The 22,383-nt window shown below is 39.8% G+C and overlaps 1 protein-coding gene across 5 annotated transcripts in view; it reads right to left on the bottom strand.

Moving 5' to 3' along the window:
* The window catches only part of plekhb1 (pleckstrin homology domain containing B1), a 93,471-nt gene that overhangs the window by 44,384 nt on the left and 26,704 nt on the right, over positions 1-22,383 (bottom strand). For all 5 annotated transcript variants that reach the window (XM_062974447.1, XM_062974450.1, XM_062974449.1 and 2 more), the window contains exon 3: positions 11,345-11,497. In XM_062974447.1, coding sequence (XP_062830517.1) covers positions 11,345-11,497 — 153 coding nt within the window. The remainder of the gene's footprint in view (positions 1-11,344; positions 11,498-22,383) is intronic.

The following is a 22,383-nucleotide window of genomic DNA, read 5'->3' as shown; positions in this document are numbered from 1 at the left end:
CTAGATGATCTCTTAAGGCCATCAGAAGACCATAGATAAGGAAAGGGACCTCAAAGACTATCTAGATGATTTCATAAGACCATAGGTAAGGAAAGGGACGCTCAAAGGCCAACTAGATGATCTCATCAGGCCATCAGAAGATCATAGGTAAGGAAAGGAACCCTCAAAGACCATCTAGATGGTTTCATAAGACCATAGGTAAGGAAAGTGACCCTCAAAGGCCATCTAGACAGTCTCATAAGACCATAGGTAAGGAAAGTGACCTCCAAAAGCCATCTAGATGGTCTCATAAGACCATAGGTAAAGAAAGAGACCCTCAAAGGCCATCTAGATGATCTCTTAAGGCCATCAGAAGACCATAGATAAGGAAAGGGACCTCAAAGACTATCTAGATGATTTCATAAGACCATAGGTAAGGAAAGGGACGCTCAAACGCCAACTAGATGATCTCATCAGGCCATCAGAAGATCATAGGTAAGGAAAGGAACCCTCAAAGACCATCTAGATGGTTTCATAAGACCATAGGTAAGGAAAGTGACCCTCAAAGGCCATCTAGACAGTCTCATAAGACCATAGGTAAGGAAAGTGACCTCCAAAAGCCATCTAGATGGTCTCATAAGACCATAGGTAAAGAAAGAGACCCTCAAAGGCCATCTAGATGATCTCTTAAGGCCATCAGAAGACCATAGATAAGGAAAGGGACCTCAAAGACTATCTAGATGATTTCATAAGACCATAGGTAAGGAAAGGGACGCTCAAAGGCCAACTAGATGATCTCATCAGGCCATCAGAAGATCATAGGTAAGGAAAGGAACCCTCAAAGACCATCTAGATGGTTTCATAAGACCATAGGTAAGGAAAGTGACCCTCAAAGGCCATCTAGACAGTCTCATAAGACCATAGGTAAGGAAAGTGACCTCCAAAAGCCATCTAGATGGTCTCATAAGACCATAGGTAAAGAAAGAGACCCTCAAAGGCCATCTAGATGATCTCTTAAGGCCATCAGAAGACCATAGATAAGGAAAGGGACCTCAAAGACTATCTAGATGATTTCATAAGACCATAGGTAAGGAAAGGGACGCTCAAACGCCAACTAGATGATCTCATCAGGCCATCAGAAGATCATAGGTAAGGAAAGGAACCCTCAAAGACCATCTAGATGGTTTCATAAGACCATAGGTAAGGAAAGTGACCCTCAAAGGCCATCTAGACAGTCTCATAAGACCATAGGTAAGGAAAGTGACCTCCAAAAGCCATCTAGATGGTCTCATAAGACCATAGGTAAAGAAAGAGACCCTCAAAGGCCATCTAGATGATCTCTTAAGGCCATCAGAAGACCATAGATAAGGAAAGGGACCTCAAAGACTATCTAGATGATTTCATAAGACCATAGGTAAGGAAAGGGACGCTCAAAGGCCAACTAGATGATCTCATCAGGCCATCAGAAGATCATAGGTAAGGAAAGGAACCCTCAAAGACCATCTAGATGGTTTCATAAGACCATAGGTAAGGAAAGTGACCCTCAAAGGCCATCTAGACAGTCTCATAAGACCATAGGTAAGGAAAGTGACCTCCAAAAGCCATCTAGATGGTCTCATAAGACCATAGGTAAAGAAAGAGACCCTCAAAGGCCATCTAGATGATCTCTTAAGGCCATCAGAAGACCATAGATAAGGAAAGGGACCTCAAAGACTATCTAGATGATTTCATAAGACCATAGGTAAGGAAAGGGACGCTCAAACGCCAACTAGATGATCTCATCAGGCCATCAGAAGATCATAGGTAAGGAAAGGAACCCTCAAAGACCATCTAGATGGTTTCATAAGACCATAGGTAAGGAAAGTGACCCTCAAAGGCCATATAGACAGTCTCATAAGACCATAGGTAAGGAAAGTGACCTCCAAAAGCCATCTAGATGGTCTCATAAGACCATAGGTAAAGAAAGAGACCCTCAAAGGCCATCTAGATGATCTCTTAAGGCCATCAGAAGACCATAGATAAGGAAACGGACCCTCAAAGACCATCTAGATGGTTTCATAAAACCATAGGTAAGGAAAGTGACCTCCAAAAGCCATCTAGATGGTCTCATCAGGCCGTAGGTAAGCAAAGAGACCTCCAAAGACCAGATAGACTCAGGTCAATCCTAAGTATAAAGTTTAGGACAGGGGCCAGGTCAATGACCTTGGAGGGCCACAGTAGTTTGGGGACCCTGGTCTAAATCTAGCACCTCCCATTGTGCCAAGATTTCTCAGATCTGTTGTGGGGTGTCATATGAAGCAACAGGTTTGGAAGGGACCCCCAAAGCTACCTGGCTTTAGCACAGCAGGTTAAACCACCAGCTGCAGTAAATCTTGTCAATCAAAAGGTTGACTGTTCAGAGCACAGGTCAGGAAGAGTTCCTGGCCTTGAAGCCCAGCTTCCACTTACATACCGTGTTTCCCCGAAAATAAGACAGTGTCTTATATTATTTTTTGCTCCCAAAGATGCACTAGGTCTTATTTTCAGGGGATGTCTTATTTTTCCATGAAGAAGAATTCACATTTATTGTTGAACAAAAAACCCCGAACCTTTATTATATACTGTACAGTAGTTGTTATCACAAACCAGCATAACCAGACAAACTGTGAATCCTATCAAGAATTTCTTGTTATTACCATTATTTCCATATACAACACTCTATGGTATGTACATTTACCGATCCTGCATGTTCTGTTCATTGGGCATGCTTTGAAACAAAAACTTTGCTAGGTCTTACTTTCGGGGAGGCCTTATATTTAGCAATTCAGCAAAACCTCTACTAGGTCTTATTTTCTGGGGATGTCTTATTTTAGGGGAAACAGGGTAGCAGTGCAAAATGTGAGTAGATAAATAGGTACTGCTTAAAAGCAGGGAGGGAATTTAAGACACCCATAAGGAAATGCCGGAAAAATGTCAGTGATTCGATCAAGGGAGAAGTTTACAAACAAAGCTCTTTGGCAGGGAAATTGAACAATAACAACCCCCCCCCCCCCCCACACACACACACACCCCATGGCCAGAACCAAGCACAAGCCTCCAAGATGCCGAAGATGGGAAAAGTCTATCTATATTCAATTGTCTGTCTTGTCTGTTTATAAACAACACTGAATGTTTGCCACATACGTATGTTCTGTGATCTGCTCTGAGTCCCCTTTGGGGTGAGAAGGGCGGAATATAAATACTGTAAATAAATAAATCCAGCCCAATCCTATTCTGCCATGTGTGGCTACATGATCAAAGCCCTCCCGCCGGATGACCATCCAGCCACTGCTTAAAAGCCTCCAGAGAAGGAAGGAGCTGTTGTGACTCAGCCTTTGCCTTTGTGTGACTCTGGGATGCAAGTGCATAATGATGGGATCCAGTTTCAAGATGACTCTGATGGGAATTATGGGATTCAAGTGCAGAGTGTTCCTGCTGTGGGAGAGGAAGAGCAGGGAGTTTTTTTTCCCATGGGGAGAAATGATGTTGTTACTGATGATGGTTTTCAGGTGCAAGAAGCAGAAGGGGAGTGTAGCTCTGATAACACTAACGAGCTCAGTAGCCTTGACGATGAGGCCGCTTCTCTCGATCGTGCTAGTCAGTTGGAATTTTGGAGGTTGCCCAGAAGCCTCCAAATAGCAAATAAGAGGGAGGGCAAAGGACAAAGAAATGCCTTCATGTCATGCTATTAAAACAGTCTGCTGAAAGGGAGATCTTTGTCAAAGCAATTTCCTCGCTTGAATCACGAACCAAGTCGGCTCTCCTGTATTACCTTGTAGCCTGGATGTCGTCTCGTTTCTGGGACTTTGGCTTCTTTGGAAAGACCTTGCTTCATGCCTAATGTTTTGGTGGATTTGCTTCTTACAGCCTTGTTTTTGTAACTAGTTTTTTGGAACTGAACTTTTACCTTTCATGAACTATCTTTTCCCTATTTTCTAATGAACTACAAAAGACTACGTTCTGTGTGCAGCCTGGTGTCTTTAGCAAGGTGAAGCTATCCTGAGGTGCGACAGTAGCCTCCACTGGACTCCAAGGCAGCATGCATTCCACGAGTGGACAGCCCTGATTGACAGGAAGTTTCTTCCTAATGTTAAGGTGGAATCTTTTTTTTTTCCTGTGGTTGGAATCCATCGCTCCATGTCTTAATCTCCGAAGCAGCAGAAAACTACCAGGCCCCACCTTCAATATACTAGACCAGGGGTCCCCAAACTTTTGAAGCAGAGGGCCGGTCCACAATCCTTCAGACTGTGGAGGGGCTGAATTATCATTTGAAAAAAAATACAGTAGAGTCTCACTTATCCAAGCTAAACGGGCCGGCAGAAGCTTGGATAAGCGAATACCTTGGATAATAAGGAGGGACTAAGGAGAAGCCTATTAAACATCAAATTAGGGTATGACTTTACAAAGTAAGCACCAAAACATCATGTTATACAACAAATTTGACAGAAAAAGTAGTTCAATATACAGTAATGTTATGTTGTAATTACTGTATTTACGAATTTAGCACCAAAATATCACGATATATTGAAAACATTGACCACAAAAATGGCTTGGATAATCCAGAGGCTTGGATAAGCGAGGCTTGGATAAGTGAGACTCTACTGTACAAACAAATTCCTATGCATACTGCACATGTCTTATTTGTAGGGCAACAACAACAACAATGAAAGAATACAATATTTAAAAATGAAAACAATTTTAACCAACATAAATCTATTAGGATTTCAATGAAAAGTGTGGGCCTGCTTCTGGCCAATGAGATAGTCAAGTTAATTGGGATTGTTGTTGTTGTTGTTGTTGTGTGCCTTCAAGTTATTTCAAACTTTGGCCGAGCCCAAGTCGAAAATTAATTATTTATTTACTGCATTTATTTACTACATTTATATCCCACCCGTCTCACCCCGAAGGGGACTCAGGGCAGCTGTATGCACATACAATATACTATATTATTAGCATAACACAATATTAGCATTATATATTACTATATTGAACTATACCACTATACTATTATATAATATGTAATATATACCATATAATTAATTATATGGTATTACTCTTTGTATTATATTGCAAGATAATAATAAGATTATTATCAATATTATATGTATACACAATATATTATATTATTAAAACTGATATAAAAATATTATATTACAAAACTGAGGGTGGGGGCCAGGTAAATGACCTTGGAGGGCCGCATCCGGCCCCCGGGCCTTAGTTTGGGGACCCCTGATCTAGACCAATGATGGGCAACCTTTTGCGCTTGGTGTGTCAAAATTCACCAAAAAACGTAGCATGACTTGGGTGGTGTGTCACTTCGAGAAAAAAACCCATAATTTCGCAATATGTATAGTTTAAATAACAAAAATATATAATAGTAATATATAACTGTATTTAATAAATCAAAAACTATTTACTACCATTATTTCCATTGATCTGTGGTACCTCTTGCAGTTTCCACACTGATTTCTCTCTATCGTAGTTTCAATGTAGTCATGAATAATGAATAATAATATAATATAATAGTAATAATATAATAATATACTACAATAATAATAGAATAATAGAATAATAGAATATATATATATATATATATATATATATATATATATATATATACTTGTAAAGCTGTCATGATCATTGTGTTTTATTCATGATTGCTATGTTTAGGTTGACTGTTTAAGGTTATATATTTCAGCTATTCTTATACAGAAGCTGGGAGCCTCTAAGGCAGGGGTCCTCAAACTTTTTAAGTGGAGGGCCGATTCATGGTCCCTCAGATTGTTGAGGGGCCAAATTATCATTTGAAAAAAAAAACCAAACAAATTCCTATGCTCACTACACATGTCTTATTTGTAGTGCCAAAAAACAAAACAAAAAACAGCAACAATTATTTATTTATTTGATACATTTATACCCCACCCTCTCTCACCCCGAAGAGGACTCAGAGCGGCTTACAAGTTGTATGTACATACAATACATTATATTATTAGCATAGCCCAATATTAGCATTATATATTACTATATTGTACTATACCATTATACCGTAATATTATTAGTAATATTACATTTAATATATAATATATAAATAATATTATTATATTATACAATATTATTATATTGTATTATTATTATTAGCCACCCTGAGTCCCCTATTGGGTGAGAAGGGCAGGGTAGAAATACTGTTATAAATAAATAAATATTATATTGTATTACATTATACTATTATTATCAATATTATATGTATATACAATATATTATATTATTACCATATCATTCATTACAATATTTCATTTACAATATTAGTAAATGAAAGAACAATACAATATTTAAAAATAAAAATAATTTTAACCAACATACTGTAAACTTATCAGGATTTCAGTGGGAAGTGTGGGCCTGCTTCTGGCCAATGAGATAATCAAGTAGGATTGTTGTTGTGCCTTCAAGTCATTTCAGACTTTGGCGGGGGCCAGGTAAATGGCCTTGGAGGGCCGCATCCGGCCCCCGGGCCTTAGTTTGGGGACCCCTGCTCTAAGGCATGGCCAGGAAAAGGGGCGTGGCTTCACCTGGCTGGTGGAAGCCTTAGAATTAAAAATTTAGCAGTTGGAATTTGGCAGTTGGAGTTTGTCGGTTGAGCAGAGCAGTTGGTTCTGTTCAGTGAGAAAGGAGTGTGATCGAAAAAAAGAGATTGTGGGAGGAAGTTGAGCAGCTAGAGAGTTTTAGCGGAGAAGGGCTAAAATTAAAGTTGCTGAGCCTTTAGTAGGAATAACTAAAGAGCTGAGGCTATATCCCTAAGTCAAGGAGGGCTAGGGTTAACCAGTTAAACTCCCCAGTCCAAGTTTGATCGGGTACAGATCAACTAAGTTCAAGAAGGACAATATTCCTAACTGAAAGAAACAAGTAATATAAAGCTGATACCATACTAAGCTCAGTGAAACTATTGAGAAGTCTTGCAACACTTACTGTACAGAAGTAACATCGTTCACCTCAAGATATAACATTCTTGCAACCATCAAGCTTTGTGCTATAAATAAACAAGTTACTGTTTCTTCAAATGTTGCTTATTATTTGAGCAAAGCATCTTTCAAAGGTGGTGGCAGCGACAACATAGAAAAGTGGAATACATAGAGGTAGAAGGTGAATCCTTCGCAATTTGGTGGCAGCGGTGGGACCCAAAAAGATTCCATCCCTGTCATCACACTTCTTTACATTTTGGTGGCAGCGATGGATAAGTGAGACTCTACTGTATATATATACACTCGCTTATCCAACGTTCTGGATTATCCAACGCATTTTTGTAGTCAATGTTTTCAATATATCATGATATTTTGGTGCTAAATTCGTAAATACAGTAATTACTACATAGCATTAATGTGTAATGAACTACTTTTTCTGTCAAATTTGTTGTATAACATGATGTTTTGGTGCTTAATTTGTAAAATCATAACCTATTTTGATGTTTAATAGACTTTTTCTTAATCTCTCCTTATTATCCAACATATTCACTTATCCAACATTCTGCTGGCCCGTTTATGTTGGATAAGTGAGACTCTACTGTATGTATATATATATATATATATATATTACATAATTCCCATGGAGTAAACAACAAAACCACTGGACCAAATCACACTAAATTTGCCCACAAAAGACATAGTCATCCAATCAATCTGCATGCGGCTGCGTGTCAGCAAAAATGGCTAGGCGTGTCAGTGCTGACACGCGTGTCATAGGTTGGCCGTCACTGTACTAGACTGTCATGAAGGGTTGCTGTGAGTTTTCCGGGCTGTATGACTATGTTCCAGAAGCAGCATTCTCTCCTGACATTTCGCCCACATCTATGGCAGGCATCCACAGAGGTTGTGAGGTCTGTTGGAAACTAGGCAAGTGGGGTTGATATATCTGTTGGGTGGGAGAAAGAAAGAACTCTTGTCTGTTGGAGGCAAGTGTGAATGTTGCCATTGGCCGCCTTGATTAGCATTGCAAAGCCTTGCAGCTTCCTGCCTGGGGGAGATCCTTTGTTGGGAAGGTGTTAAGCTGGCCCTGATTGCTTCCCGTCTGGAATTCCCCTGTTCTTCTGAGTGTTGTTCTTTATTTACTGTCCTGATTTTAGAGGTTTTTGTTTTTGTTTTAATACTGGCAACCAAACTGCCATGAAGTTTTCCTTCAACGTTAATTGTATTTTTCTTTTATTTAAAACTTGAACCTGAAAGGTTCTGCTACCAGGAAAAGAGGATGTTCTTAACTGTGATTTGCTTTCCATTTGCAAAGATTTTTCAGTTCAACCGTCTTTGAGGAATCGACAGTTTGGGCTTTTTAGCAGCACACTGTTTGTTGCATTGATTATTTTTCCGTCTCAAATGGGTTAGATCTTCCCGATTGTTTACGATTGCAGTCCAGCAAATACCTCCAGCAGGCTTTTACTTATTCCTTTTTTAAGATGCTTTCTATCTACATTTGTTTTTTGAATCTCAGGTCTGGGAAGAAACGGGGAAGCTTCCCAAATCTGGAGAAAAATGGGTCTAAGTGTTGCAAGGAGACCTGAGTTCGAATCCCTGCTTAGCAATGGGTGACCCTGGGCAAGTCACAATATCTCAGCCTCATAAGAAAGCAATGACGGAGACCCTTGTAATAACAATAAACCCACTGGGTTGTTGTGAGTTTTCCAATCTGTCTGGCCATGTTCCAGAAGCATTCTCTCCTGGCGTTTCACCCACATATGTGGCAGGCATCCTCAGAGGTTTTGAGGTCTGTTGGAAACTAGGCAAGTGGGGTTTACATATCTGTGGAATAATGCCCAGGGTGAGAGAAAGAAGTCTTGTCTGTTTAAGGAAAGTGTCAATGTTGTAATTGGCCAGCTTGATTAGCACTGAAAGGCCTTGCAGGTTCAAGGGCTGGCTGCTTCCTGCCTGGGGGGAATCCTTTATTTACACTTCCTTTGCTCGACTGGGTCTGTCTAATGTCCAGGGTGGGAGCCAGAACCCTTGTCTGCTTGAGGCAAATGTGATTAGCACTGAACAGCCTTGTAGCTGCAAAGCCTGGCTGCTTCCTGCCTGGGGGGAATCCTTTATTTACACTTCCTTTCCTCGACTGGGTCTATCTTAATGTCCAGGGTGGGAGCAAGAACCCTTGTCTGCTTGAGGCAAGTGTGATGAGCACTGAACAGCCTTGTAGCTGCAAAGCCTGGCTGCTTCCTGCCTGGGGGGGAATCCTTTATTTACACTTCCTTTGCTCGACTGGGTCTATCTTAATGTCCAGGGTGGGAGCCAGAACCCTTGTCTGCTTGAGGCAAGTGTGGTGAGCACTGAAAAGCCTTGTAGCTGCAAAGCCTGGCTGCTTCCTGCCTGGGGGGAATCCTTTATTTACACTTCCTTTGCTCGACTGGGTCTATCTTAATGTCCAGGGTGGGAGCAAGAACCCTTGTCTGCTTGAGGCAAGTGTGATGAGCACTGAAAAGCCTTGTAGCTGCAAAGCCTGGCTGCTTCCTGCCTGGCGGGGGGGAGGGGGAATCCTTTGTTGTGAGGTGTTAGCTCGCCTTGAGGGTTTCCTATCTGGAGACACTCAGAAGAGAGGGGAAATCCAGACAAGAAACAATCGGGGCCAGCTAACACCTCCCAACAAAGGATTCCCCCAGGCAGGAAGAAGCCAGGCTTTGCAATACTAATCAAGGTGGGCGATTGCAACATTCGCAAACAGGCAAAGAGTTCTTTCTCTCACCCTGGGCATCATTCCACAGATATATCAAGCTCACCTGCCTCACACAACCTCTGAGGAGGCCTGCTGTAGATGTGGGCGAAACGTCAGGAGAGAATGCTTCCGGAACGTGGCCAGCAATACTCATCAAGGTGGACGATTGCAACCTTCACAAACAGGCAAAGAGTTCTTTCTCTCACCCTGGGCATCATTCCACAGATATATCAAGCTCACCTGCCTCACACAACCTCTGAAGATGCCTGCCGTAGATGTGGGCGAAACGTCAGGAGAGAATGCTTCCGGAACGTGGCCAATAATACTCATCAAGGTGGACGATTGCAACCTTCGCAAACAGGCAAAGAGTTCTTTCTCTCACCCTGGGCATCATTCCACAGATATATCAAGCTCACCTGCCTCACACAACCTCTGAAGAGGCCTGCCATAGATGTGGGCGAAACGTCAGGAGAGAATGCTTCCGGAACGTGGCCAGCAATACTCATCAAGGTGGACGATTGCAACCTTCGCAAACAGGCAAAGAGTTCTTTCTCTCACCCTGGGCATCATTCCACAGATATATCAAGCTCACCTGCCTCACACAACCTCTGAAGATGCCTGCCGTAGATGTGGGCGAAACGTCAGGAGAGAATGCTTCCGGAACGTGGCCAGCAATACTCATCAAGGTGGACGATTGCAACCTTCGCAAACAGGCAAAGAGTTCTTTCTCTCACCCTGGGCATTATTCCACAGATATATCAAGCTCACCTGCCTCACACAACCTCTGAAGATGCCTGCCGTAGATGTGGGCGAAACGTCAGGAGAGAATGCTTCCGGAACGTGGCCAGCAATACTCATCAAGGTGGACGATTGCAACCTTCGCAAACAGGCAAAGAGTTCTTTCTCTCACCCTGGGCATCATTCCACAGATATATCAAGCTCACCTGCCTCACACAACCTCTGAAGATGCCTGCCATAGATGTGGGCGAAACGTCAGGAGAGAATGCTTCCGGAACGTGGCCAGCAATACTCATCAAGGTGGACGATTGCAACCTTCACAAACAGGCAAAGAGTTCTTTCTCTCACCCTGGGCATCATTCCACAGATATATCAAGCTCACCTGCCTCACACAACCTCTGAAGATGCCTGCCATAGATGTGGGCGAAACGTCAGGAGAGAATGCTTCCGGAATGTGGCCAGCAATACTCATCAAGGTGGACGATTGCAACCTTCACAAACAGGCAAAGAGTTCTTTCTCTCACCCTGGGCATCATTCCACAGATATATCAAGCTCACCTGCCTCACACAACCTCTGAGGAGGCCTGCCGTAGATGTGGGCGAAACGTCAGGAGAGAATGCTTCTGGAACGTGGCCAGCAATACTCATCAAGGTGGGCGATTGCAACCTTCGCAAACAGGCAAAGAGTTCTTTCTCTCACCCTGGGCATCATTCCACAGATATATCAAGCTCACCTGCCTCACACAACCTCTGAGGAGGCCTGCCGTAGATGTGGGCGAAACGTCAGGAGAGAATGCTTCTGGAACGTGGCCATATAGTGCGGAAAACTCATAGCAACCCAGTGATTCTGGCCATACAAACTCACAGCAGAGCCAGAGATTCCGGCCATGAAAGCCTTCGACAACACAATGAGCCCACTCACCACGACACTCGCGCCCTATCCGGACGTCCCGGCAGTTGAACTTGACGTTGATGCGCCCGTCCATGTCGTGGCCGGTGTCATCGTGGTAATAGACGAGGGCCCCGTCCACCCACAAGACGAACCAGTTCCGTTTCCAGCGTCTCAGGATCGAACCTGGAAGAGCCAGGAGAAGAGATACATCTTAGAACTGCATTGGCTTCTTTCGCTGTTGCAACACACCGCTGGCTCATTTTCATCTACTCAAGACTCCTGGAGGCCTGTAACGTGTTCAAACGTAATGAGACAAATGCATTGCTCAATCAACATGGCAATCTGTCCTGACATTATGATAAGCCGAGATACCAATAAAATTACATTACCGTATATACTCGAGTATAAGCCGACCCGAATATAAGCCGAGGCACCTAATTTTACCACAAAAAAACCTGGGAAAACATTGACTCCAGTATAAGCCGAGATACCAATAAAATTACATTACCGTATATACTCGAATATAAGCCGACCCGAATATAAGCCGAGGCACCTAATTTTACCACAAAAAAACTGGGAAAACATTTGACTCCAGTATAAGCCGAGATACTAATAAAATTACATTACCGTATATACTCGAATATAAGCCGACCCGAATATAAGCCGAGGCACCTAATTTTACCACAAAAAAACTGGGAAAACATTGACTCCAGTATAAGCCGAGATACCAATAAAATTACATTACCGTATATACTCGAATATAAGCAGACCCGAATATAAGCCGAGGCACCTAATTTTACCACAAAAAAACTGGGAAAACATTTGACTCCAGTATAAGCCGAGATACTAATAAAATTACATTACCGTATATACTCGAATATAAGCCGACCCGAATATAAGCCGAGGCACCTAATTTTACCACAAAAAAACCTGGGAAAACATTGACCAGTATAAGCCGAGATACTAATAAAATTACATTACCGTATATACTCGAATATAAGACAACCCGAATATAAGCCGAGGCACCTAATTTTACCACAAAAAAAACCTGGGAAAACATTGACTCCAGTATAAGCCGAGATACCAATAAAATTACATTACCGTATATACTCGAGTATAAGCCGACCCGAATATAAGCCAAGGCACCTAATTTTACCACAAAAAAACCTGGGAAAACATTGACTCCAGTATAAGCCGAGATACCAATAAAATTACATTACCGTATATACTCGAGTATAAGCCGACCCGAATATAAGCCGAGGCACCTAATTTTACCACAAAAAAACCTGGGAAAACATTGACTCCAGTATAAGCCGAGATACCAATAAAATTACATTACCGTATATACTCGAGTATAAGCCGACCCGAATATAAGCCGAGGCACCTAATTTTACCACAAAAAAACCTGGGAAAACATTGACCAGTATAAGCCGAGATAATAATAAAATTACATTACCGTATATACTCGAATATAAGACGACCCGAATATAAGCCGAGGCACCTAATTTTACCACAAAAAAACCTGGGAAAACATTTGACTCCAGTATAAGCCGAGATACCAATAAAATTACATTACCGTATATACTCGAGTATAAGCAGACCCGAATATAAGCCGAGGCACCTAATTTTACCAAAAAAAAACTGGGAAAACATTTGACTCCAGTATAAGCCGAGATACCAATAAAATTACATTACTGTATATACTCAAGTATAAGCCGACCCGAATATAAGCCGAGGCACCTAATTTTACCACAAAAAAACCTGGGAAAACATTGACTCCAGTATAAGCCGAGATACTAATAAAATTACATTACCGTATATACTCGAATATAAGACGACCCGAATATAAACCGAGGCACCTAATTTTACCACAAAAAAACCTGGGAAAACATTGACTCCAGTATAAGCCGAGATACTAATAAAATTACATTACCGTATATACTCGAATATAAGACGACCCGAATATAAGCCGAGGCACCTAATTTTACCACAAAAAAACCTGGGAAAACATTTGACTCCAGTATAAGCCGAGATATCAATAAAATTACATTACCGTATATACTCGAGTATAAGCAGACCCGAATATAAGCCGAGGCACCTAATTTTACCATTAAAAAAACTTGGAAAACACTGACTCCAGTATAAGCCGAGATACCAATAAAATTACATTAATTGAGGCCTCAGTAGTTTCAATGTTTTTGAATCTTTACATCAAACTAATTTAAGATAAGACTGTTCAACTCTGATCAAATCATTATTCTCATCTTCTTTAATGTAAACGTGCCTATGTATCCTTTTAATAATAATAGAGTGAAATAATAAATGTAATAATAATAATAATAAATGCAGTCAAATAATAAATGTAATAATAATAAAATAGAGTAAAATAAATGGAAAAGGAACAACAATAATAGAGTAAAATAATAAATGCAATAATAATTAATAGAGTAAAATAATAAATGTAATAATACCAATAATAATAGAGAAAAATAATAAATACAGTAGAGTCTCACTTATCCAACACTCGCTTATCCAGCATTCTGGATTATCCAACACATTTTTGTAGTCAATATTTTCAATACATATTTTGGTGCTAAATTCGTAAATACAGTAATTACAACATAACATTACTGTGTATTGAACTACTTTTTCTGTCAAATGTGTTATATAACATGATGTTTTGGTGCTTAATTTGTAAAATCATAACCTAATTTGATGTTTAATCGGCTTTTCCTTAATCTCTCCTTATTATCCAACATATTCGCTTATCCAACGTTCTGCTGGCCCATTTATGTTGGATAAGTGAGACTCTACTGTAATAATAAAATAGAGTAAAATAAATGGAAAAGTAACGACAATAATAGAGTAAAATAATGAATGTAATAATAATTAATAGAGGAAAATAATAAATGTAACAATACCAATAATAATAGAGAAAAATAATAAATATACTGTATATAGTCGAGTATAAGCTGACCTGAATATAAGCCCACCAGGACCCTCACCCGCGTATAAGCCAAGGAGGGTTTTTTTCAGTCCTAAAAAAGGGCTGAAAAACTAGGCTTATACTCGAGTATATACAGTGTGTATATATATATATATATATATACACACACACACACACACACACACACATACACACACACACATACACACAGTATATACAACCCGGAGTGTGGTTGATGCTCCTTCTTTGAAGGCTTTTAAACAGAGGCTGGATGGCCATCTGTCAGGAGTGCTTTGAATGTGATTTTCCTGCTCTTTGGCAGGGGATTGGACTGGATGGCCCATGAAGTCTCTTCCGACTTTGTTTGCATATTTTTTGAAGTGTAACAAGATACAGAAAACTACCAGCTAAACTGCTAGTTGGAGAAAATCCTGCCGATCGAAAGGTTGGCAGTTCAAGCACAGGTCGGGGTGAGCACCCGCTGTCAGCCCCAGCTCTCCGCCCACCTAGCAGATCGAAAACAGAAATGCGAGTAGATAAATAGGTACTACTTTAACCAGGGACGTAATAAAGGGCGCCCATAAGGATATGCCGGCGATTTGATTGAGAGGATGTCTAAGGACAACAAAGTTCCTCGGCACCTATTGATCTACTCACATTTGCATGTTTTCGAACTGCCAGGTTGGCAGAAGCTGGGGCTAACAGCGGGTGCTCACTCCGCTCCCCGGATTCGAACTTGTAACCTTTTGGTTCGTAAATTCAGCAGCTCAGTGCTTTAACACACTGTGTTTTTTAAAAAAATTTTACCTATTTATCTACTCGCATTTCTTCTTTCGATCTGCTAGATGGGCAGGTGAGCTGAGGCTGACGGCGGGTGCTCATCCCGACCCAGGCTTGAACTGCCAAGCTTTCAATTGGATATTAGACTAAGGATGCGTCTACACCAGAAATGGGCAAACTTGGGCCCTCCAAGTGTTTTGGACTCCGACTCCCAGTTGGCCCAGGCCTGATATAGAACCATGGCAATTCAAACAAGGCCAAACTGCATTCATTCTACCATATATATATAGACTAGCTGTGCCCGGCCACGCGTTGCTGTGGCAAAGTATGGTGGTATGGGAAATAAAGTATTGAGGAATTGGTGGTAGTTAAGGTAAAGGGTCCCCTGGGCTGAGTGGGTTGCTAGGAGACCAAGTGAGCAGAGCTTAGCCTTCTAACTGGAAGCAATTGGATAAAAACAATTATTCCTCTCCCTCTAATTAGGACTTTATTTTTCTTTTCTTTTTGTTGTATCAACCTAGAGCCATGGATGAGGGGTTGTGCTGTCAATTTTCGAGGTTGTGGGGTGTTTACTTTTGTTGTTTTGTCCACTGCCGTGATGCCATCACTCTTTTATATATATAGAAGATTTAAAGCACTAGATGCACGTTTTCCTTCCTGTTCTGCACAGACAGATCAATACCCATTTGGACTTCTTTTGTCTGGTCAAAGTTGTCGGCTTTGCGATATCTGATACCGGGATCCACCTATTTGGAAGCAATTTGGCAAACGAAGCACAATAAGGCTGGAAAGGGAATCAGCAAGCCGAGAGCATGTTCTTTGCCATATTTAAATCTTGGAGGGCATTATTATTATTATTATTATTATTATTATTATTATTATTATTTTCACAAAAAGATGAGTCCACAGCAGACACTCTGCTGGCTGTTGAATTGGATCACACACGTCGGACTTTATTATTATTATTATTATTATTGACACAGCAAACATAATAGATATGCTGGATTTTGTTTAAAAAATCAAAATATTATTATTATTATTATTATTATTATTATTATTATTATTATTATTAGGTTGCTGTGAGATTTTTGGCCTGTCTGGCCATGTCCCTGTAGCATTCTCTCCTGACGTTTCGCCTGCATCTGTGGCTAATGGCATATTCAGAGGTTCTGTTGGTAGTGAGGAAAGTGGAGTGTCTATAGATATCTTTATATATCGATATCTACATCTCTGTGGAATATACACACACACACACACACAAATACAGTAATAATAATAATAATAATAAGAAGAAGAAGAAGAAGAAGAAGAAGATCAGAGTGAAATAATAAATGTATTAATAATAATAATAATAATAATAATAACAATAGAGTAAAATAAATGTAATAGTTGCAACAATAATAGAGAAAAATAATACTGTAATACAGTAGAGTTTCACTTATCCAAGCTAAACGGGCCAGCAGAACCTAAGATAAGTAAATATGTTGGATAATAAGGAGGCATTAAGGAAAAGCCTATTAAACATCAAATTAGGTTATGATTTTACAAATTAAGCACCAAAACATCATGTTATACAACACATTTGACAGAAAAAGTAGTTCAATACGCAGTAATGTTATGTTGTAATTACTGTATTCACGAATTTAACACGATCATGATATCTTGAAAACATTGATTACAAAAATGCCTTGGATAATCCAAAACCTTGGATAAGTGAGTCTTAGATAAGTGAGACTCTACTGTACTTGTCTGTTTGAAGTGAGTATGAACAGAGGATGCCTCCAGGCAACAACAGCCAGGCTGCCTCAGTACAAACACCCTCACTGATTGCCTTTGCAGCTTCATGGCTATATGAAGCTTCAAACAGACCAGGGTTCTTTCTCCTAACCTGGACATCATTCCACAGATACATGCCATTGGCCACAGATGCAGGCAAAACGTCAGGAGAGAATGCTGTTGGAACATGGCCATACAGCCTGGAAAGCTCACAGCAAATTACAGTAGAGTCTCACTTATCCAACATCCACTTATCCAACGTTCTGGATTATCCAACGCATTTTTGGAGTCAGTGTTTTCAATGCATTGTGATATTTTGGTGCTAAATTTGTAAATACAGTAATTACTACATAGCATTACTGTGTATTGAACTACTTCTTCTGTCAAATTTGTTGTATAACTTGATGTTTTGGTGCATCATTTGTAAAATCCTAACCTAATTTGATGTTTAATAGGCGTTTCCTTAATCCCTCCTTATTATCCAACATATTCGCTTATCCAACGTTCTGCCAGCCCGTTTATGTTGGATAAGTGAGACTCTACTGTATTTTGGTGCTAAATTTGTAAATACAGTAATTACTACATAGCATTACTGTGTATTGAACTACTTCTTCTGTCAAATTTGTTGAATAACTTGATGTTTTGGTGCATCATTTGTAAAATCCTAACCTAATTTGATGTTTAATAGGCGTTTCCTTAATCCCTCCTTATTATCCAACATATTTGCTTATCCAGCATACTGCCGGCCCGTTTATGTTGGATAAGTGAGACTCTACTGTATTTTGGTGCTAAATTTGTAAATACAGTAATTACTACATAGCATTACTGTGTATTGAACTACTTCTTCTGTCAAATTTGTTGTATAACTTGATGTTTTGGTGCATCATTTGTAAAATCCTAACCTAATTTGATGTTTAATAGGCGTTTCCTTAATCCCTCCTTATTATCCAACATATTTGCTTATCCAGCATACTGCCGGCCCGTTTATATTGGATAAGTGAGACTCTACTGTATTATTATTATCATCCCACTTTCTTCTCTCAAAAGAAACTCAAAGCAGTTAACAACACTGGAAACCAAACAAGGTGCAATTCAAAACCCACGCCATATAAACACTAAAATGCCATTAATCATAGAATTCTTAAAATATAAACGATTAAAAATTAATTGAAGCTCTTAAAACACGACGACGCAGCACCTTTTGGCCTCGTTGATGGGAATGCGAGCCAAAGCTTCTCGCCCTTTCTTCATCTTCATTTCTTCATTCAAACAAACTAGTAAAATGTGGGCTAGACAAAACTACGGTTAGGTGGATCTGTAATTGGCTAAGCGAACGAACCCAAAGGGTGATTCTCACCAATGCGTCGTCTTCATCATGGAAAGAAGTGACAAGTGGAGTGCCGCAGGGCTCCGTCCTGGGCCCGGTTCTGTTCAACATCTTTATTAACGACTTAGACGAAGGGTTAGAAGGCACGATCATCAAGTTTGCAGACGACACAAAACTGGGAGGGATAGCTAACACTCCAGAAGACAGGAGCAGAATTCAAAACGATCTTGACAGAGTAGAGAGATGGGCCAAAACTAACAAAATGAAGTTCAACAGGGACAAATGCAAGAGACTTCACTTCGGCAGAAAAAATGGAAATCAAAGATACAGAATGGGGGACGATGCCTGGCTTGACAGCAGTGTGTGCGAAAAAGACCTTGGAGTCCTCGTGGACAACAAGTTAAACATGAGCCAACAATGTGATGCGGCTGCTAAAAAAGCCAATGGGATTTTGGCCTGCATCAATAGGGGAATAGCGTCTAGATCCAGGGAAGTCATGCTCCCCCTCTATTCTGCCTTGGTCAGACCACACCTGGAATACTGTGTCCAGTTTTGGGCACCGCAGATGAAGGGAGATGTTGACAAGCTGGAAAGCGTCCAGAGGAGGGCAACTAAAATGATTAAGGGTCTGGAGAACAAGCCCTATGAGGAGAGGCTGAAAGAGCTGGGCATGTTTAGCCTGCAGAAGAGAAGGCTGAGAGGAGACATGAGAGCCATGTACAAATATGTGAGGGGAAGTCATAGGGAGGAGGGAGCAAGCTTATTTTCTGCTGCCCTGCAGACTAGGACACGGAACAATGGCTTCAAACTACAGGAAAGGAGATTCCACCTGAACATCAGGAAGAACTTCCTCACTGTGAGGGCTGTTCGACAGTGGAACTCTCTCCCCCAGGCCGTGGTGGAGGCTCCTTCTTTGGAGGCTTTTAAGCAGAGGCTGGATGGCCATCTGTCGGGGGTGCTTTGAATGCGATTTCCTGCTTCTTAGCGGGGGGTTGGACTAGATGGCCCTTGAGGTCTCTTCCAACTCTACTATTCTATGATTCTATGATCCCATGGGAGGGTTTTATTTTATTTTAATTTTTTTGGATGCAACTCTGCTGCAGAATTGAACCAGGATAGATTGCACCGGGACCAGGAATATGTAAATATTCAGACGCAGTGACCTTTTTAGCTTCACCGAAGGGCTGGCACAAATTGAAGGAGAAGATTTCCTACCTACCTACGTGCATTTTCGCCCTGTTCTTTCCATCAAGTCACTTGATCTCTTTGCAAGTTTATTATTTATTGAAACACTCTGGTGCAAACGTTTGGGCGCTTGGGAGAATTTATGCTCAGTCCAGCAAAATGTAAGGATGCAGCTACACCAGGTAGTGCAATCTTGGGTCTTCCAGGTGTTTTGGACTACAACTCCCACCATTCCTAACAGCCTCAGGCCCTTTCCTTTTCCCCCACAGCCGCTTAACTGGTCCTGATTTTTTCATGTCTGGAACTCCCCTGTTTACTCCCTACGTTCTCTGTGTGAATTCAGAGAGACTGCTGTATATATTGTTGCCCTACTTGATCTTTTGAACTGAAGTAAAGATACTGTTACTTGTTACACAAGCCTGAGTGACACTATATTATACTGTAGGTTACTATATATACTCGAGTATAAGCCTAGTTTTTCAGCCCTCTTTTTAAGACTGAAAAAGCCCCCCTCAGCTTATACTCGGGTGAGGGTCCTGGTTGGCTTATATTTGGATCAGCTTATACTCGAGAATATATGGTACATTTATTATTTTTCTCTATTATTATTATTGGTATTATTACATTTATTATTTTTCTCTATTATTGTTGCTACTATTGCATGGGTGAGGGTCCTGGTTGGGTTACATTTGGGTCAGCTTATACTTGAGAATATATGGTACATTTATTATTTTTCTCTATTATTATTATTATTATTGGTATTATTACATTTATTATTTTTCTCTATTATTGTTGCTAGTATTGCATGGGTGAGGGTCCTGGTTGGCTTATATTTGGGTCAGCTTATACTCGAGAATATATGGTACATTTATTATTTTTCTCTCTTATTATTATTATTGGTATTATTACATTTATTATTTTTCTCTATTATTGTTGCTACTATTAGCTATTTTACTCTATTATTATTATTATTATTATTAATAATAATAATAATAATACATTTATTATTTCACTCTGATATTATTATTATTATTGCATTTATTATTTTACTCTATGTATTATTACTTGTATTATTTTCCTGTACAGTAGAGTCTCACTTATCCAACATAAACGGGCCGGCAGAATGTTGGATAAGCGAATATGTTGGATAATAAGGATTATTATCGGGATTAAGGAAAAGCCTATTAAACATCAAATTAGGTTATGATTTCACAAATTAAGCGCCAAAACATCATGTTATACAACTAATTTGACAGAAAAAGTAGTTCAATATGCAGTAATTCTATGTAGTAATTACTGTATTTATGAATTTAGCACCAAAATATCACGATGTATTGAAAACATTGACTACAAAAATGCGTTGGATAATCCAGAACGTTGGATAAGCGAGTGTTGGATAAGTGAGACTCTACTGTATTACATTTATTATTTTTCTCTATTATTGTTGCTACTAAGTTATTTACTCTATTTTTTTTATTATTATTATTAATACATTTATTATTTTACTCTGATATTATTATTATTGCATTTATTATTTTACTCTATGTATTATTACTTGTCTTATTTTCCTGTATTTATTATTATGATTATTACATGTATTATTTTACTCTATTATTATTAAAAGGATACATGACCGCATTTCTAATAACCCAGATTGATTTAACATTTCACAATACACAATACCCTGACATTTTACTCTATTATTACATGTATTATTTTCCTGTATTTATTATTGTTATTACATGTATTATTTTCCTGTATTTATTATTATTCTTATTACATGTATTATTTTCCAATATTTATTATTATTCTTATTATATGTATTATTTTCCTGTATTTATTATTATTGTTATTACATGTATTATTTTCCTGTATTTATTCTTATTCTTATTATATGTATGATTTTCCTGTATTTATTATTATTATTACATGTATTAGTTTATTCTATTACTAGCTGTGCCCGGCCACGCGTTGCTGTGGCTTAGTCTGGTGTTGGTCAGTCTACATTAGGTTGTATTGATGCTGTGACCTCCACCTTCTTTATACTCACATTAGTAGTAGTATTTGAAGTCTGTTACCTTCTTCAATTTTTGTGTTGATTGATAATTGCTTGAGATCCCTGTTGTCTTTGGTTTGTTGTTAGTTGTAATGTCTGAATCTGCTGAGTGCGGTTTATATTTTTATTGTGGTACAATAGTCTTTTTTTTGTTTTGCCTGTGTAGGTGTTTATTATTGTTGTTGTTGTAGTGGTCATGAAGGTTGGATAAGTTAGATGCTACTGTATTGTTTTTTGGAGGCCCAGTGTAGCACTGACTGGCCTCTCAGCCTCAGTGCCTGGCTGTTTCTTGCCTGTGATGGTGTTGATTCTTATTGTTGTTGTTGTTGTCATTGTTATTATTGTAATTGTTTTTTTGGAGGCCAAGTGTGAATGTAGGGATTGGGGAGGTGGATGAGTTGTGTTGTCAAATTTTGTATTTGTTATAGTCACAATGCGTTGTTGTGAGTTTTGTGGGTCCTATGTGGTTTTGTGGTGTGGGTCCGGATTGTAGTTTTGGGGTGTGGTTGTGTTGTTACAATCTGGAGGGAATGCTTTTGTGTTGTGTTGCCAAGTTTCGTATTTCTGGGGCGTTTAGTTGTGTTGTTATAGTCATGATGCGTTGTTGTGAGTTTTGTGGGTCCAGTGTGGTTTTGTGGTGTGGTTGTGTTGTTACAACTGGGAGGCAAGGCTTTTGCATTGTTTTGCCAAGTTTTGTATTTCTGGGGCGTTTAGTTGTGTTGTTATAGTCATGATGCGTTGTGAGTTTTGTGGGTCCGGATTGCGGTTTTGTGTTGTGGTTGTGTTCTTACAACTGGGAGGCAAGGCTTTTGCGTTGTGTTGTCAAATTTTGTATTTCTGGGGCGTTTAGTTGTGTTATAGTCACTATGCGTTGTTGTGAGTTTTGTGGGTCCGGATTGTGGTTTTGTGGTCTAGTTGTGTTGTTACAACCGGGAGAAAAGGCTTTTGTGTTGTGTTGTCAAGTTTTGTATTTCTGGGGCGTTTAGTTGTGTGCCAAG

Source organism: Anolis carolinensis, chromosome 3, assembly GCF_035594765.1.
Source record: "Anolis carolinensis isolate JA03-04 chromosome 3, rAnoCar3.1.pri, whole genome shotgun sequence".
NCBI lineage: Eukaryota > Metazoa > Chordata > Lepidosauria > Squamata > Dactyloidae > Anolis > Anolis carolinensis.
This window is presented reverse-complemented; position numbering and strand designations above follow the sequence as displayed.